Source organism: Onychostruthus taczanowskii, unplaced genomic scaffold (assembly GCF_017590055.1).
Source record: "Onychostruthus taczanowskii isolate IOZ18803 unplaced genomic scaffold, ASM1759005v1 scaffold8, whole genome shotgun sequence".
NCBI lineage: Eukaryota > Metazoa > Chordata > Aves > Passeriformes > Passeridae > Onychostruthus > Onychostruthus taczanowskii.
The window spans coordinates 7,517,946-7,538,080 of record NW_024505892.1 but is presented as its reverse complement, the minus strand read 5'-3'; the positions used below and the strand labels follow the sequence as shown (position 1 = coordinate 7,538,080).

General features: G+C 36.5%; 1 protein-coding gene across 1 annotated transcript; it reads left to right on the top strand.

Moving 5' to 3' along the window:
- The first annotated feature begins 12,209 nt into the window (after positions 1-12,209).
- Positions 12,210-18,824, top strand: TMEM244 (transmembrane protein 244). Its single transcript, XM_041424047.1, has 6 exons — positions 12,210-12,242; positions 14,384-14,469; positions 15,044-15,117; positions 16,174-16,299; positions 17,766-17,810; positions 18,730-18,824. The coding sequence occupies exons 1-6, from the start codon at positions 12,210-12,212 to the stop codon at positions 18,822-18,824; spliced, it is 459 nt and encodes a 152-aa protein (XP_041279981.1).
- The last annotated feature ends 1,311 nt before the right edge of the window (positions 18,825-20,135 follow it).

The window sequence follows — 20,135 nt, the reverse complement described above, 5'->3', positions numbered from 1 at the left end:
CATAGCTGAATTCTACTGGAACAATGCTTCAGACATAATGGATTGAGAAGGTGTCCTTGGCATATTGGACCTTGGATATTACAGAACAGTTTTGAGATTAAGTTTTGGCTTTCCCATTCTATGGCAGTTAATGCTTCTCACCTCAAACTGTTCTACAGGTCCAGATAACCCTCCAAATAGAGAAACATAATTTAATTTGTGCATTCCAAGATATTTCAAGTTGAATGTTTCAATAAACAAGTGTCTTATTTATGCAAAACTAAATGGATTTGTTTGCTTCAACTTGCACATCTAGTTCAGTCCTACAGGGCTTTTGGCACTTTTTTGATTAGCTTGTGATTCATCTCAAAGGGTCAACTGTGCTCTTGAATTAAATACGTAAGGAGAAAAAAAAAAACAGTTTTGGAATGAGAAAATCACTGTATGTTGGATTTACTGAATAAAAACCTATGTGGTTAAGCTTTGTAACTAAAATAGAACCTCCACTTTTGGACAGAAACCAGAGTACAGTTTGGAGTTACAGTAGAATATCATGTAGACAAATTAATTTCAACAGAACAATAGTTTGAAGCATTGTATTAATTTTATTTTCAAGCTCAAGAAACACAGATTGTGATGCTTTCATACCCAAGAAGAGTTCATTAAATGACAGATAATGTAGGAAGATACAGAGCCAAAAACGTGGGTTAGAAAAGGAATATTTTTTTGTAGTAGCATGGGAGGATGAAACTCAGAAGAGCCTTTTATATCTTTTAGTGACTCAGGTATTGCACACTCAGATGAGTGGCTAACAGCACAACAGTTTGCAGTGCAAATTCTCAGGCTAGAGGACTGAAGGCAAAGAGTTGCATGAGGGAAATCATAAGTGTGCCTGGATCAGCTGAAATCAAACTCAGGGCGCCCCTAATCCTGACGTGATGTTTACATCTCAGGATGCTGCAATTAGAAAAAACAAATACACACACACACACACACACACACACACACACACACACACACACACATACACACACACACAAAAACCCCAAAACAAAACAAACAAACAAAAAAAAAAAAAAAACCAAAACAAACCAAACACCAAAAACCAAAAAGGCAAAACAAAAAAGAAATTCACTAAGTGCATCAGAGCTGCAAATAGCACAGAAGAATTTAAATGTAATACCCACTCAGAGTATTAAATGGTGGAAACTTAATCTAGAACCTGTCATTTTCTAAAGTCTGTCTAATTATTTTTCCTTTTCCTTTTTTTTTCCCATTGTGAGCATATGCAATGTGGCACCTTGCATTAACAGGTCTCATATCACCTTCCTCTGACCCAAACATCCAAAAAACTTCATACTACAGGAAATACTATTCTTCCACATAACTGTAGACTGATGGCAGATGCATAGGAAATCTAAGGCCTCCTAAATTACACAGAGAAAGTTTAAGCTACAAATAAGAAAACTCCTGAGACCCTGCTCTGCTTCTTAATACAAATGTTAGCTTAAAAGAGACAATCCTTCCTCTTCTAAAAAGGTCACTTGAAAATAAGGATTCTTTTAATTTTAAAAGTGTATGAGAATGTATGCTTACAATCTCAAAAAAAATCCTTTTTCATCAGAAAAGTTAATAATCTGTTACAGAAAAATTACTTCAGCCTTCTATACTGTAAGAATGCCACTGCATTTGGATTGCAGATCTGAAATACTGCAGGAGTTTACTCCAAGCAATTTTCCTTTGAGCAAGACAACGTCTTCTACTGAAACAAGTTCATGAAATCTAAAAAAAATTCCAAGACACTAAATAGATTCTTAAACATTCATTTAATTTTAATTAAAACAGCCCCTTCAAACCATAAATGGGATTATTTAATGCAAGAACTGGATTCTTTTACCTTCTACATTAAAGAAAAGCCTATGAAGGGACTAAATTTTCTAGAGTAGTTCATCTGCAAGGGGAAAACTCATAACTATATATTCAGGTCAGTGGTCTGGCATTTTGGCAAAAAACTTTGGAAACATTGGTTTTGGCATTGCAATAAGGTGACGTTGCAAGTTCCAGCAGGTATGATCTTTTGTTTTCACATCCTACAGCCAGAAGGAGCCATTAGACCCTGTAGCTTTAGATCCTGTAGGACACAATTAGGTTTGTTACAGACCTGTTACTGAATTATGTTCAAAATTAAGCTATTAATTTTGGTGAATAAGGTTGCAGTGCCCAAAAGAGTAAGAGATTTGTTGGCCACAGTCAGAAAACAGGACAAGGAAGGTAACACTTGTGCCCAAGGCTGTGGCAAGATCTGAGAGTCCAATAGGTGATGTGATCTTAGAAGATGAACCACACTTTACACAACACAGGAAGAAAAAGTTTTCTGTAGTGTTTGGCAAATTTAATGTGGTGGTTACTCTTTTCCACCTCCAAGTCTGGTAAAATCTGCATATATAAGGGAGACACATTACGAAGGACAAGAAAAGTGGAGATCCTGCATACGGCCTCAAAGCATGAACTGGTTCTGCCTGAGGTCCCATATCCCAGTGTGGTTGATCTCTGGTACTTAGAGAGCTATCAAGAAATTTGGGATAGCTTGCTTGCACATTGCTAATTGTTCACGAGGCAGAAAAATGCCGTGTTGATTCTTTCTAGCTAATAACTAATGGCCCTGTGCAAGAGATCCCATTGCAATGATTGCTTTACTGCACAGTTGAAATTTAACAGGCACACAGAGGGCAATGCCTACCACATCCCTGAGGCCTGTGGAGGGTGGCAGTAAACATCACTTCACTGGACACAGACCTAGCAAAACCAGAGGGAGCTGCACACCTATTCAGTCAGCCCAGTGGACCTGCTACACTTTTTCTCAGGAACTAGATTAAAACAAATATTTTTAGAATAAGTCCTGCTTGAGGTTCTGATGTGTCCTAAACCCTCTGCATAATTTTTTTAAACTGCTGACTTGCCACACCAATAGAAATTAAATTAGAACCCAAATTTTATTTTTGATATTGTGGCACAAGAAAGCTACAGTAGCATTTAAAAGATATCCCAAGTCAGAATTACCAGCCTATTTCCTTAAGAAAGTGACAGTACCGCTGCTGATCCTTTGTTCTTAAAAATCATTAAATCTCAAATAAGCTAATCCACAAAATAATGTGTGAAAACTCAGATTACAAATAAAAACTTATCAAGGAGGGATTCCAACATCAGTTAATGGCACTGCACGAACATAATAATTAGATATACATACATATATATATATATATATATATACATCTGAATTTTAGGAAATTAAAATAGGCAAGCAAGATAGTATTTGTCTAACTCCTGCTTTTAAATGGGATCTCTGTCTCTGACAGTTGATGTCAGACCAATGAACAATAGAGAAGTATACTAACAGTCACAAGGCCTATGCCAGTTGTTTCTAATGTAAGATCACAGAATATTTATTTCCTTGCATTATGATAGCAACAGTGAAGTGTCACTGGTGTGAAATGGATATAAACAAGATCTTGAGTATGTTGATGTGTTAATGAGTTTTTATAAGTGACCACAAATAGCACTTGTGTATGGAAATGTGCAGCAGCTGCTTAGAAAAGCCATCCACTATTGCAAAATTATGAGGCAAAAGGAAAGGATAACATCATAAGAGGTCCTGCCCCTAGCTGAGACTCTGTGTGAAGTGATGGATGCAAAACTCTCCAAATCAGAGATCTGTGGCACATGAAGGATTGGGCACTGTAAAATGTGAGCATTCACACGGGTCCTGTACAGCTGGGCACATATGGAAAGTGATTTTGGTTTTCAAGTCTCTTTTGTCTCTGTTGGCATGTGCCACTCACTATCTCTTGAGTCCCATGGAACATACCTGGTACCTAAAACTGAATGATGGGCCTGAACTCTGGCATTTTTCCTGTGTGATGTGAAGTTAAAAGGTTTAGTACAACAGACTTGATTTAAACAAGCAAACAGAAACAAATATGATATTTACTTACTGTAGGCGATTTCAGTACCTAAGGTTAAAGAGCCATCTGTTTCTCTGGTGTAGTTCCACTGGCTTCAACGGAATCAGGGCAGGATAAATTTGATGCAATACGTTCACCTGGTCACCTAGCACACAGCAGAGACGTTCCCTTTGTGTGGAAGGCTGCACACTATCAGTTTGCCATCTAGTGGCAACTATTTTGAACACAGACAGCAATTTAAACCGGTATGTGATTATTTTAGATAGCGGGATCTGTTAAATCAGCTGAGGTGAATGAAAACACACATTTTCAGGTAAAAACTATTTTGAAGCCTCAAAGGGTAACTGCATGTACAGCCAACATTGTACGTTCAGACAGGAAAAATATCCTGACTCAAGTTGTTTAACAAAAGCATTTCCAGTTGTGCTAATACTTTCTGCTCAGTGTGACTAGATATACATCACCTGTAGCATTTTACATAAGAGAAGATGGGACAACATACTGATGATTAGACACCTTCTAATTCACCCGTGTCCTGCTCCTGTCAATCTCTCTTTGGGATTAAAAAAATCCTGTTGCTGAAATTTTCACACAGTCAAACTGGCCCTACCTGAGTATCTCAGTGACTGGAGCTGCAGCTGCTTATGTGGGAAAAGCAATGACATGGCCAAGTCAGACTGTTTGTATTAAGGTTATGAGTTATTAATAGAAAGACTAGTCACAGCTAGAGATCAAATGCCATACCTCCAAACCCAAAGCAGCTACCAGAGTCTGCTCAGGAAATGCAAAAAAGATGTACTTTTCGGTGGTGGGTGGCCTGGTAGTACTTATGCATTTATGTGAGTGGGTTTATTTACCCTACTTGTAATGTTAATTCAGTTGTTCTTAAAAGTGACTGGACATTTATCTGCTTGTAGTACTTAAATGACCTTTGTTACTAGACTATTCCTTGACTATTAATACCGTATGTACGGTGACATAGGAAATGTACCTGACATAGAAAAATGCTATTATCCTTTTATAATTGCTTCAAGCTCAAAGTGACAAAGACTTCTGCACAAGGATTTCCACAAATTTAATAAGAAACTTTAAAAAAACATTGAAACCAATGTCAGAATACAATGTTCCTAGACTCAATTTTAAGATAGTAAAAAGATACAAGTCCTGCATGTCTGAGTTCTATTGAGAGCCTATTCCATAATGATGGAAATTTAATAGTCAATAAGCAGCTGATGTCAGTCTGTCTAGAAGGCATGCCAATAGCTAGCAGTACTTAGCCTCAGTGACCGACAGGAACCAAAGAGTGACAAAAGGTCAGCTATGAACACAAGTCCTCCAGTTTTAGAGTATCCTGAATTGGCAAGGGAATCCCCCCAAATGCTGGAAGCTTGAGCAATGGAGTGTAAAAGTTTGATTTAGGGAAGATTTTAGGCTGCTGAAATTCATATTAGGATATCATTAGCTATTATCAAGCAGAAAACCTTTTAATAATGAATTCTCTTAAACTAGAGTTGTACTAAAGAGCTGTTGACATGCATTTTGGAGATGTCATAAATACAATTTTGTTTGTTTGTTTTCTGACAAATATCAGCTGGATTTAATGTCAGAGGAGTACTGAAATTGAGTAAAAATATTTTAGATGACAACATTTATCATGTTTTAGAACTTAATGATATGTCTGCTTACACTGTAGTCATCAAAAATATAAATATACATGGATGTTTCATTGGGTTACTGCATGCATCTGTACTCAACCTCCTATTCAGTGATCACAGACAAACGCTCAATTCATTGAAAACAGACTTTAGCCCCACTTACCAATCTAGTTGTGATAAAGCGACTTGCATTCTGTTCTGGGCCATGAATCATGGTCACAAGAGTTAATTAAAGTTCTAATGGCAGGGTCAACAAGGTCAAGTGAATGAGTTTGTCTATATGTAATTAGGGCTGAACAGATGATAATGAAATGCAACAGGTGTAACCTAACATCAGAGAGCAGAAGCTGTCTGATGTATTGAAGTGCTTGACCTGAAGATTCAAAATTGCTTTTGGAGTAAAAGGTTGGGAAAAGTACCTTTTTACTTGTAAGTGGAAGAAATTTCTCTCTAGAACGAGACAATGCCCCAGCACCATCTCTACTCTCATTTTCAAACCTGCTGAACTCAAGCGTGTGAGTAATGCAACTGTTTCAACAGCACACATTTTTATTTTCTAGGCAAATGCAATGTAAATATGACTGCAGAAAAATCAAGATAAATGAGAAAATTTTGCAGGTGGAAATTCACCCTAGATGTTGTTTATTCCACATCAGATCGGTTTTAGAATTCTTCTATTTTCTCATATTAGAAGGATGAGTTCAAACTAAAGATGGCAAATAACAAAAATCACAAATTTGTGGCATTTTCAATGTAATAAGAAAATATATCATTTATCCTTACTCCTCTGTACATCTTTCTCACAAGCTTGCTCCTTCTAAAACTATCACTTTCCCCAGGTACTGATAAACAGAAAAAACATACTTCACAAAAGGGACAAAATTCATGCAGAACAATTTACTGCATAATCCTAAGAACCTGGTGCAAAAGCACTGGGGCAGGTGTATTCAAACTGCATCTTCAGAGAGCAAAGGGAAAGGTGTGAGCATGTAAGTGTCCCAATAGCCTTTCCCCAGCAATCGCCCAGCTGCAAATTAACAGGTTTATGATAGCTATTGGCAGTGCAAATTTCTTTCTGCTACCTTGCCCATGCTGGAATTAGCCCTTCAATCAGAAGTTACACTTCTGCAAATGAAAAAAGGAGTTCCGTTTCCATGCCCAGTCAATCCCAGTATGTCTCCTAAGAGCACCAAAAAGAGCTAATTTATTAGTGCCACATATTGCTATGCTGGGGACACCTTCCAACCACCAACAAAAATGAGACAGGTCATGTTGTAGAGGCTCTACAGTTACATCTACCCCAGTAAATTAAAACAGTGACATCTGTGACAGTTACATCCACCACAGTAAATTGAATCAGTGACTGGGAACATTCCTGGGCATAGAAATGGGATGGCACATTGAATTAAATAGTAACAGGAAAGGTTCTTGTCCATGCTGGCTAGCACAGCCAGGGAGGATGGCCCAGGCCCTGGTCATGGTTCCCATGGCTTGTGGGCAGCCATTCTCTCTGCTGGAGTGAGGCCACAGCACCCATGCTTGCCTCATGGCCCAGGAGCATCCATGGCACTGGTGTGTTACCAGTGTACACAGAGTGGTGGCTACTTGCTGAGATTTTTGTAAAGTACCTAAATCATAGTTGAATCAGCCATACGGCTGGTAGTCCCATTCCAAAATGGGACCAACCATTCCAAAATCAACTGTAATATCCTGTCAGCTAGATTTTGGCTTTTTTTAATGGTAGAAACCCAGGCATGGCAGCTGTTAGATGGTAACTACCTGTTGGCATACCCGTGAGAGAGAGCAGTGAGAGACAGTGTCAGAGAGGAAGCTCAAACAGAACCATGGTGGGCTAATCCCAGGCCCATCAGAGAGAACCACTGACCCATCCCTGCAAGCCCAGGGGAGCTCTGACATTCAATGGCAGGTGGGAACACAAATTACAGCCTGTGAGGAGCAAACACCTTCCAGGTTTTTATCAGGAGAACTTCAGCCCCTTTGCCCAGGTGTGAAACCCATCAAGATGAGTCACTTGGAGCTTCTCTCTGAATCACCTTTCAGGCTAAAGGGGTGGGACAGAGTATGGGATGCAGGGGAAGGGTGTTTTTTGGGTTTGCCCAGTATTTGTAATGAGATGTTTAAGGATAGAACCAAAGGCTTTAAAAGGAGGGATTTAGGTGACTGGTGAAGGAACAAGTGTGGCAAAGTGTGTTTGAGTGTGAGAGTCTGGGCCAGAAACTGGAGTGGGGTTGCAGTCACAGGGGTGAGTATGTCCTGGTCTCAGCAAGTGGACAAACTGGGATCAAGATGCCAACTACTGGGCAGAGAGCATGCTGATCCATCTTCTGGAGCTGAGTCACAGCTGCCTTTCCATGTGTATAAGTATGTATAAATCTTCTCACTAATGGGCTTCCAACCTACTCAGACAACAACAGGAGCATAATGAGACCACAGGTGTTGTCTATGTGTGTGTGTGTGTGTGTGAGCTCTGTGGTATCCATGTATACATGTACATATATACACATGTGTGATGTGTATGCATGTATCTATATGCTCTGTGTGTGTGTGTGTGTGTGCTTACACACAGCCTGGCTACTCTTTGATCTTAGGAGCATGGAGGTGCAGCAGCCTTTCCTATCTCCAAGTGTTTGATCCCACATGACATAACCATAGCAGCAATTTCACAGCTCCTCAGTTCTTGTGGGCTTAGTCCTAAACGGATTTTTCAGTGCTTCACTGTACCTACCAAAAATTCCCACTAACACTAGTGGAAATGCCAGAATATCTTCAAAATATGGGCTTGTCAGCAGGTTTAGCTTCTCAGCAGAAAGGCCAAATATTGATTTTTTTTTTTTTTTTTTTTTTTTTTAAATACAGACAATTAAACTTTCTTCTTAGACATACAGTGGGGCCAGAGTGGAAAGTTTACATTGCTGCAATTGTGTTATAGCTTCTCTCTGGATAAACAGAAGACTTAATTTTCAGTTCTATCAATCCCACACCATTCACAAACAATAAAATTAATTTCTAGTTTGAATAAATAAAGCCTATAAATTGGTTTCTTTGCCAATACTTTCAAGCTTTATGTTGAGCTTGTTCACGAAGCCAACAGTGTCAGTTAGCAAAACAAAAGATGTTTACTATTTTTGCTATTAATTAAGTCAACTCCTTAGATACAAGTAGCTCATTGGGGTTAATTATTTCTAAAAAGAATCCAATTCCTTTTCAGTTTGCTAGCCAGAAGGAATTATATCAGTTTTTGAGTTTAATTCTTTTGGTGCTATGAACATTTTAGAATTTGTAAGCTTTAACACAGAAATTCAAGAAGACAACTTTTCAGAAGCTGAAAGTTTCTAAAACTTACCTCTTATTTAATCAGTTATATTGTAAGTTCTTTTAGATAATACTACCAGGAATAGGGGCATTGTTAAAAGCAATTCAACAAAATCTGAAAGTAAAAATAGAACATACAAAGAACATTCCTGCTTCCACCTAATTCTCAGATTTCTCACCCCTTAAAATGTATCTATCTGCAACAGAGGTTGAAGAAGGAAAGAAGCTAATTGCTTTAATCCTCATGTGGTAGTCTAGACCTCACATGATTCTGTCTCCTCCCATATGGGAGTCAAGCTGTCATAGTGAGGCTGTACGATGCATATGTGACCAGTGCCAAACTGTAGGGGCTGCCATTAATATGTTCTTTTCACATGTTCCAAGTGAACAAATGTTAGTTCCCTTCCCTGCACTGACAGATTCTGCCAGTCACTTCCAGCCACAAAAGTAGTGGCCATCATTTATTTTTCCAAGCTCTTCTATCCTCACACACAATGTAAGTGTAGTTCTTCCCTATCAGCAGATGGAGACAGAGTACACATGTTTTTATGCCATCCTCCAGTAAACTAAAAATTTCTTACCACACAGTCCAGTCTGCATCCATTTGGTTGAGTTCTCTACTTTTTAAAGATTTCAGGATAATAATCTAAACTAAACTAATCTAAAACTTGGAATTTATTAATTTCTCTGATTTTAAAACTTTTTTCAAGTTTTGGAATTACCTAAGAAATGTGATTCCTGGTCTAGCATTGCTTTTCAAGACCCAGAGCTGTAGTGCAAACAATCATCTTAACAGTAACACAAATTACCTCTTCTTTTCCGTGAGATAGTCCTGTAGTATTGCTGTATGATACAGTTCTTCAAATTGTTTTTTATTTTTTTTTTTTTTTTTTTTTTTTTTTTTTTTGCAATACTATTTGACAGCATCACAAATTGTGGGTGTAAATGGTAACATTCTTAAAAAAGCTAAAACCCAGAAAATAAGCTTAGGCAGCAAAGTTAGCTGTAAGCTTTACAAAATTTTCCTCACGGTTCATTATTACATTTGACTTCTTGTTTTGGTATAGGTAGCAGATAGGAACTAGGTACTGCCTTGGTACTATTAGGTGCCATTATCATATTCTTAAGAATTACTGCCCTATAGAAGTATCCTTAATTTTATTTTCAGAAGGTGTTCTCCATTCTGCGATTTTCTGCTGTTATGGTTTTTTGGATGTATCTTGGATATTGTCCATTACATATCACTACAAAGAGAGTATATGTGTAGAGCCAATGTCAAAAAATAGTTTTTACTAACTATTGTCAAGCATGTGAGGATCGGGTATTGATATCCTAAGGAACTGTTTCCTGTAGGTTTCCACAAAGCAAACTAGCACAAACTCCAGGGCCTCAAAAGTAATGGAGTACTATTTTTTCCTCACAGTCCTTATAAAATTCTAAAGTGTAATGACAAAAAAAACCATATGTGTTTAAAAGTAGGGCTTGTTGAAACCAGATTAGATAATTTATTTTAACTTCCATTAAAACTTCTCTTTTGTCTCTCTCTGCTGAATAGGAGTTGCCATTTTTTCCTGCAGCTGATCTGGTAGATTTTAAGAAAATAAAAAAATACAAAAAAGTCATTATTCCATTATCTCAACACGTAGCTAATAGCATATCTTTATAGTTAATGTTCACCATTCAGTGACTTAGTCAGTATTTTGGGTCACACACACTTTCTGCCACTTCCAAGTTTGATTTACTCCTGTTCCCTGGGCTACCACAATTTAAGTGTTTACAATCTTGAAGCAAAGGTGTGACAGAAATGTTATCTGTTCTTTAGGAGTATTTAAGGTTTTCAAATGTGCAATAAGAATGAGAAGAACCTCTTAGTCTGCCCAAAAAATCCATGCCTACAGCTTCAACTACATTTCAGTCAAACTTGTTGATTTTGTTTCTATCATCAATCTGGTTAAATCCCTCCTTTGTGAAGAAGTCAGTGAATGTAAACTCTTGTTATGTTTAATCTGAGTTAATGCAATCCACTACTTTTCCAATTATCTTGCTAATTATAGCTACTGAAAAAGTTTCTGCAGATTAATTTTAGGTCATGGCTGGTTTCAGCTGATTCCTTGGGGTAGATAGTATGCTCTTTGAATGAATAATTTTGTTCCTTTCCAAATATTTTTTAATTATTAAAGCAAATATTTCTTCGTTTATTTGCTACCTCTGACTATTGCAATTATTCAAGCAACTTTGTTTAGGGTTTTTTATTTTGTTCCTTTGTCATCACTTCAGCCCCCAAAATAGGACTTTACTGATGTACAGATTTTCATGCTAGCATTTTTGCACAGGAAGGAATTTCACACAATACTACCAGTAATTTCCCTGGCAGTATTCACAATCTGGAGCTATCAAATCTATGAGTGAAAGCTCTTGTTTGCCGAGTGCAGACTGCATTTTAGAGCAGATAACATTTATTTTGTATGACTAAAAAGGCATAAAAAACCCTAATGAAATTTGCACATATAATGTTAGTGTCAGCAGAAAAAGAAGTAGTTCATTCTTGGTTCAGTTTCAGAAGCATCTTCTTTTTCCAAATAATACAGCATACTGAATCATAATGTGCCTGTAAAAAGTCAAATTTGAATCCATTAAGGAGTTGCTCACTAGAAGTTGGATGTGCTGTAAAGCACACTAAATTTCATTCTACTGAAGGAACAAAATATGGTTCAGGAAAAAAAGAGTCATAACACAAGTCTGGAATTTCTTAACTTAATTATACCTAATTTAATGTGAATTATACTTGATGTATTAAAGTGATAGTCAGAACAAAAATGTTAGCAAAGAACATTGTGAAGAATGTATCACTCCACATCTATAGTCAATAGAATTAATGCTAGAAAATGTAAAAGATAATTAAAAGTAGGATGTTATACTAACCCCAAAGACCTGTGAACACATGAATGCTGAAAAAAAAGCAATTAAAAGATGGAAAAGAATAATAATGTTGTGTCTAAATAGCCAAGTTGTGTTTTAGATATGCTTTGGCTGAGTGTAGCTCCAAAAGTACGAACATTGCATGAGCAAGCAGGATTTTCTCTTTGCTCTTTAGCGGCTTACATTTAGCTCACAGATGTCTTCTGTCTCAATTCAGCTTAATCCAATCAACTCACCTCATCCACCCTGTCCTATACTTACCCATTTGAATGGTTTTTGGGGTGAAAACCAGCTGCTTCTTCCTGCTAAATCTGGCATATGGAATATAGCAAGAGCACTTCCTTTCACTCATCATGTGTCCATGGCTCTCAAGGTCAAAACTGCTGAAACCAAGGTAAAGGGAATTGAGTTTATTTAGTGTTGTATGTGTCACCAGATAGTATTAGAGAATTAGACAACTGCTGCGGGGCTGGAATGAGCTGTTGCTTTCATTGTAACAGACTGTTCTTCAATGTTCTCTTCCTAAAAAAAAACCCCAAAATTAAAAAGATACTTTATCCTATAGTGCTGGCAGCAAGTACTGCAAAGTGCATCTTATAAAAAGAATTTCAAACTATGTGATGTTGTTCCACGCGTGAGATAAAATTCTTGGAAGTGTCATAAAATTTTATATTTGATATCACCAGAGATTTCCTAAGATTCATCTTTTAAGTTGTTTTAACATATAATGGATGATCCTGTAGATTTTAACTTGTGAGTTTTTTTGCTTTGAAATACCACAAGATTTAGAAAGGGAAAAATAGATTGAAAATAAAAAGTATTCTCAGATTAAAAAAAATGTATATATAAATTTCTGTGGCAAGGTCAAATGAAAAAATGAGGTAGAATGTGATAAAACTGGAAAATATTCAGTGTTTTTATTTTTGTGTTGTGTGCATTTCCTTGGCTTACTCAAGTAAGCAAAGCGTACTATAGCTAATGCCTCACTACATCCCTAAAACAGGGACTAGGAATGTTCTGGGTACAAAGAGAAAAATACTGTGCCTTTGAGGCCAAAGAAAGTTTGTCACTGACTTCAAGGCTGGGAACTCACCTACTGTAATTACAGGTCAATAGGTCATCGTCTCACAGCCCTCCTTCAGCTCTGGGATTTTCCCTTCAGTCCTCTCTCCCCACTTTTATTACTGTACCAATCTCCATCTAGGGCAGATAAGGCTTCACAGAGGCAAGAGGAAGGGCAATGGGTAAAGGAGAATCACAGGAAAATTGCAGCTGCCCAGAGCAATGAAACAAAAGAGATTTCCATTAAAATGTGCCAGACATTAAGCTTGCAATGCTTGAAGTTATGCTCAGGGGAGTAGGAGATATTATGGCTGCCAAACTTAACATGTGACTCTGTAGTTGATTACCATTACCACAGTGGTGGTGTGCACTGTGGAAAGGAAGGAATCAAATGGGTCATTTGGACAATTTTCATTTAGAATAAGAATACAGACAGCGCAAAGGACCTGTATTTAGCCCACAAACCAATGTGGATGAAGAGATTAATAGCTCTCAGTTTTTGCTTGGCTTTGTTTTGGTGCAGGGAAAAAAAAATATTTAGACTGTCCTGGACTTTTTGTTATTGACAAATAGCAGTCTCTACAAGCATGATGGGTTTATCTCCTGTTGCATTAGAAACTAAAGCTCTTTGGTCTCTCTTCTTGTGGCAGATAGATGCAGTATTCGGTATTTAACACTTTACAACATTTAGCAATATAAAAATAGGTGGTTTGATATATTCACAGTGTTCCCACTTCTGTCAATGCTGGATGCTTCTGTAAATGCATTACCTACCACACAACCACTCAAAGAACTAAGGCCAAAAATGAATGTTAGAGTTGAAGTTTCATCCTCAGAAGCATCTACTACTGCTTAGTAGGATCTCATTTCCAGAGGGAGTTTGTTCCCTTTGCAAGTCAAGATGTCCTTCCTGCATCTTTTGAATTTGTCTAGTTAGAACTTGTAGCTGTTTACTTCTTGTGTCTTTTTTGATAGATTAAAGACCCCTTAAGTACCTGGTATTTTCTGTGAAGGTACTTATCCATCATAATGAAATCATCCCTCGGAGCTAAACAGATTGACCTCTTTAGGGCTGTAGCCCTAATGAAGAAAAACCCCAAACATTTCTAGCTACAGCTCCCTTTTGACTCTCTTTGTACCTTCTTAATTTCTTAATAACCATCAAAAAATGTCCTTCTACTTTTAAGAACACTTGTATATTATATATATAGCACTTGTAAATTGTATATATAGTAGGTATATAACAATATATGATAGAAAAAAAGCCATACATTGTAGCAACACATTAGGAGCTGAAATGTATCAAAGAGCTTTTAGCACATTTATGTAATCAGCAACAGCAAAAATTCTGCCTAAATATTTTATTTTACACCTTTTTTTTCACATTATGTTTGATAGAAATCTAGAATTATTTTCTGAGAATGCCTTTTGTTAACATGGCTTTATGTTTTACTGTTTTATGCCTTTTTGCAGGTTGTTCTGGTGAACCTGTTGATATGCATAATAGTTTTCTACACTGTGTACTATGTGGTCCTCTCTGTGTGCTTTGCAGTATTCAGGTAAGATTTCCCTGTCTTTATTCTGATATGCTGGCATACTGGAACTCATGGGTGGAGATATGCCTATTTAAAGGAAGCATCCATACTGGAGGCATCCTGTCCTGGCCTGGTTATGTTCTCTGAACATAACCAGGTTATGTTCTCTGAACATAATTTTTCAAATTCAGTTAAATTGTTGTACCTGAATCTTCTTTCAAATTGGCAAGTGGAGACTCAAAACTGATATAAAATGTTGGTTCTAATATTGGTTCTTGCAGTTACATCATGTAAATTAATGAACTTCAAAGAAAAGATGACATGAAAAAAAGGAAAATAAAGATTTTATAGTCAATGAAAAAGACAAATTATAGCTCCCCAGGAAGTTATTGATTATCATGCATAGCACCAAATATCTTAAATAGAAGTGAGCAAGGGCAAAACCAAAACTCAGAATGGGACATGGAGAGCTTGCAAAAACCCAGAGTATTCTATTTGAAATACTATTTTAAAACATTCATAGTATGTCATGTAGTCTAAACTCTAAATACTAAATACTAAAATTCCCTGTTTAAATATATTCACTTTGTTTCCATAGGATTAAAATGTTGGATGGTTTGGCACCTTTTGATTTTAAAACAAATCCCTCATGGATTAACCCATATTATTTAGGTAACTGAAGTTTCTTTATCTTTTTTTTTCCCCTCACTCAACAAAATATATTGCATATGGATGTAGACTTGTCTTCCAAGGGATAGTACTTTAAAGCTGTTTCAGTAATGGTTTCTGTATTTTAACTATGCTGCAATTAAATGTTTATGCATCTTGCCAGCTCTTCTCATTTCTGTACTGCTATTTAAAATTCAAGTGATTTTTCAGCTTTTTGTTGATTCTTCTTCTGATCTTGCATCATCAGAAGAAAATGTCCTGCTTTACCAGTAAGCTTCATTTTCATTGAAGAACAATTACCTATTCTCCATCAAGTTCCTTCACAAAGCTGTTTAATTTAATTTTCTTACTGCAGCAAATTTCTTATGAATCACTGGATTCAGATCAGAGAAATGGGTCACATTCAACTAATGGCAATTTTGCTTTGGTAATGCTTGAATACAGTGGGCATTAAAATATCAGAATTTGATTGTAGCTCAGTCCCTAAAAGTATCTTTACATAGCCTAATACAAATTCGTGCGAATTTTCTTAAGCCCTCAAAATATATTCTTTTTCCTAAACAACAATTCCTAAAACATTACATGCATACATAAAATTTTACTAGATTTGTAATCTATTTAACAAAGGCAAACCTCATAATCTGTCAGTAAAATACATAAAGCTCAAAAGTAAATTGGTTTGTAGCTTAAAAGAGTAATAAAAATGCATGGATATTTGTACAGTGTTAATACTGATTTCATATGAAGAAAGAACATTTATGCTATGCCAGTGGGAAAAAATTAAAGCATATTCCATTAGAATTACTTTTCAGGGTCAAATGTAATTACTGTATCTCAATATGATTTTTCCACAAAATTTTATGGGTTTGATGAATATGTTTGTATGTGAAAGGCAGTAGCTATTTCATACCACCAATTATTATTGCATCCTCCTTTCTGTCCATCCATGAAAATGCATAACTCTCTCAGGTATTTTATTTTCTTATTGCTATTGTTTGGAATTTAAAAAGAAGTCATTCAAACCTGTGTTTGGTGAAAACATCCTATTTTCCTTTACAGTTCTTGTGATATCCTTGGAAATAACTTTCTTCCTTTGTGGTCTGCTGTTTGCTCTGGTTGTGGAAGAATGGGTTTGGGACTATGCTGTAACAGTTACTGTTATTCATATAATCATTACTTCAGTTGGTAAGTAGGTTTACTGCTAAATAGTATCACATAGTATCACAAGTTGAAGGACAAATCCACTAGGATTCATCCAATGTATTACCAGACTAACTTAATTTTCCCTAAAGCTAAATACGTATGTATCTCTATTTTCCATCCATTTGACTCATGCCTCTATTTAAATTCTCCCATTTTAAACCTAATTTTGGATCTGTTGCAGAATTTGAAAGTATTATATTCTTATGAAAAAATCAGAGCTTTAGTTCATATTCTAACAATTCATATCAAACAGATCCAGGCTAGATACAATTTCTGCATCTGGGAGATGTGAGTTTTTTTTGAAACAAGACATTAATAGTTGTTCATGTCTGGATATTTTAAGAACTACTCATTAACACTTTAGCTCAACTTCAGAGTAAAAACTGAGTTGTTCCTCAGCAAAGTCAGTGCAAAGGTTTTAAGTCAGATCATTTGAACTAAATCTCAGTGGGAAAAATGAAGCATTTTTCCACAGAAATGCCTTTCCCCCACGAAACTCTACCCCTTAAAGCAAAGAAAAAGAAAAGAATTAGCTGCTGTAAATGAGAACCATCATCTCTTTTTGCCAACACCTAGTAATCTGCTCCCTCTTCTCATGCTGTTTAGCAGAATGCTTCTATGGCTAATTAGGAAATATATTTTAACTGCATCCTTGCCAGACCCTATGTAGGATCAGACAAGATTCTTTTATTTTAAAACAATGTGTTTATCCTAGAATGCAGAAAAAGGGAAGAATTTTTGACAAATTAGGATACCTCTCTACTCTATAGAGATTAATCTTTCATTTTCCATTGCTTTGTCCATTTGTCTTTTAGCACTTTATACAGGTGAGAGATTCCCCAGTTCCCTAACAAATTAAGCCAGAGATCAACAGAGACTTTGTCTTAAAAAATTAGGCATATTTTCTCATATACCAGGTTTGGTTTTCTGGAATTTAAACTACTGTTATTCCTCATTAATAATTTTTGCATTTAAATAAAGGAATTTACAAAAGCTACCAACCCCCCCACGCCCCCTACCCCCCCNCCCCCCCGTTTGTACATAATTTTTACAGGGAGCTAGCTTCTATCAGATGATGTGTCTTGGTTTTCCAACAGCCCCAGATTTATCATTTCTTCCTTCAGATGGCCAGCCCAACCTCTGCTGGCTGACCCTCAGCTGTCAGCATATGCAGTGTGCTTCCCAGCCCCCTTTAATGCCCCTGTCAGCTTTCATTGGGGGGAAATATGGGGTCAGAGAATGGCCCTGCAGGTATCCCACAGTGGGGATGTGGGTCAGCTTGGGGGTGGCCAGGGCAGGTGCTGGTCAAGACCTAAAGCATTTGTCATATGTAAAAAATACAATCTGTGAAACATAACTAAGCAGATCTTTGATACCAAAGTGCACTGCTTACTTGTCCCCATTCTTGCTGTTTTAAATTTACATTTCTACTTTTCTTCTTCTTGCAGTTATGTCTGAATTTCCCCTGATGTTGCACTGGTGGCTGGCATTAGGTATAATTTCATTCTTTAAAGTTTATGTTGCTAAAATATGTGTAGAAAATTAGTGTTTATAATATGAATTGTTGCCTCACTCATTTGAGAATTGTCAACATTTAAAGAAGAAGTACAGGTATTTTGTTCATACTTCTTTTAATGACACTAGTAAATAATGCTGTACTAGGATTTTCCTCATCTAAGAAAAATTATCCTTTTTAAGGCCAGAATATGCTCATCTTACACTAATCTTGCAAACAAACAGCAGACACATGACTTGAAATAAGTCATGATTGAGTCCTGACTAATCTCAATTAGTCAGGACTTAATCGAGATTATTTAACCTATAATAAGATGAAATGTATCTCAATTCAGGTGTCAGAAAGACAGTTGTCCAAAGTTGTAGCCTTTCTTGAGACCCTTTAAAATCAATGAAAAAAACCAGATACCTTCAGAGGCAAGTTTTATAAACATTATGTACAAGTACTTACAATAGATGAGATGAATTTCAGTCATCACATTTCCTCAAAGAGAATGGCAAAACTACATTTCTGAATGTTTAATTTTCTGTAAAATTAGAAGCATCGATTTTTACATTAAAAGTAGATTATCTTGAAAAACAGTAGTTAAGGGAAAAGGATTGGCTTCTGTTCTTCTTTCTTATACTATGGATAACAAGGATCAACCACTGCAATAAATTCCTAAGTGATAGGGAGAGATAAATTCCCTGTCCTACAACAGATTTTGCATTAGCTGTTGTGGAGGCTGATATCTTTGTAAGTGGTTTAAGTCTTGGGTAAAATGTTGACGTAGGAGGGCTGTTTATTTTTTTTTTTTTTTAATTGAAGATAGAATGAATGTCAGTTTAAAGTTTTATCATAAAGTTTGTATTCCACTATAAAAATTAATACCAAAAAAACCATATCTTTTCTTTCAGGATCTGGAGTAATTTCAATGATTTGTGGAGGACAGATTTTGGCATATTGCTTGTTCAAAGACAACTTCATTTACCCAATTCTAGACGACTTTTGAAAAGGAGTATTAGAACTTGCCTTTATATCTATGTGAATTCTGTTGTTTCATTAATCAATGTGATTAAAATGAAGTTAGCAACTGCCTAATTGGAAGGTTAATATTTAGCTTACCAGACCTCTTGTATCTTATGTTTTTTGGAAATTTCATCACTTTCAGCTTTTGTATGTACATTTTTCATCAATCAAGTAATTAGATACGCTGTCTCTTTTTTAAAAACCAAGAAGCCATAAGGAGGATTAGAGCAATGGTGCAACATTCCTGCAAAATCCTACAAGTAGAAGGAAAACATTTATTTGAATGTAATGCTTTCAGGGTGCCTGTTATCTGTTGTATTTTATGAAATGCTGACTCTAATTTAGGCTTCTGTCTGACCTCTCACAAGCACTGAAAAACTTTAAAGTCACCCTATCTGGCATAAATCAGTGTAGGTTTAAAGCAGTCCTTACTGATAAACTCCTGGCAAAGAAGAATGGTTGGACAGCACATATCTCTGCACCTCATTCCGTCCTAAAGCTCTCACTCAGAAGCTGCCCAAGTCAACGGGAGGCAGAGGTACAATCCCTAATATTCGGTTCACCCTTTTTGCTTCCAGGGGTGCTACAGGCAAATGTTTTTTTACAAAAGCTTCAGGCTATTCTCACTTCCACTAATGGCCCATTTACAGTCTGGCTGTGCTGAAAGAGGGAAAGGCAAATGCTACTAACACACTTTTGGACATAGCCTTCTTTCTTCCCCAGCTACTGGTGGCCAAAGTGGGAGTTTATGGGTAGTGGTAATTGAAAACAACAAACAAACTGTAGTAGTGTCTTCAATTTACTCTTTATGTCTTTAATCATAATAAAGTTGTAACAGAAAAAGTGTGAGAAGGCAACTTAATCTTAAATATGAAATCCAGTGATTGGCTTTCAACTGCAGTTTGTTCAGAAGAGGAAGACTAAATTGCTGTTTGCACAGGAGTGCTAAATGTTGCATTTGCCTTAATCTCACTCAACAGATAATGCCTCTGAAGAATCAGTCCCCTGTTGATCTAAACAAATGTCTTAATATTTATTGCAAGTTTTGACATTTTCATTTATGTCTCAGTACTGAAAGTACATGTACAGTGGGAAACACCATTCAGAAGACTCCCAAAAGAAGGAGTTTGTTTCTCATGAATGATACATATGTATGTCATTTTAGAGAGAAACTCAATATGTAAATCCATAGCACTGAACAGATGTAGACTTTAGAAGTTTTTTCAGCATAATATGCTGCATACTGAAGTCAGAAGGGATAATTCTGGAGAGTGAATAAACTGACTTGCAAATC

Coding starts and splice junctions, on each gene's coding strand:
- TMEM244 (XM_041424047.1), top strand. CDS start 12,210: ATGGCTCTCAAGGTCAAAACTGCTGAAACCAAG. Junction 12,243..14,383: donor TCAAAACTGCTGAAACCAAG/GTAAAGGGAATT, acceptor GCCTTTTTGCAG/GTTGTTCTGGTGAACCTGTT. Junction 17,811..18,729: donor GCACTGGTGGCTGGCATTAG/GTATAATTTCAT, acceptor CTTTTCTTTCAG/GATCTGGAGTAATTTCAATG.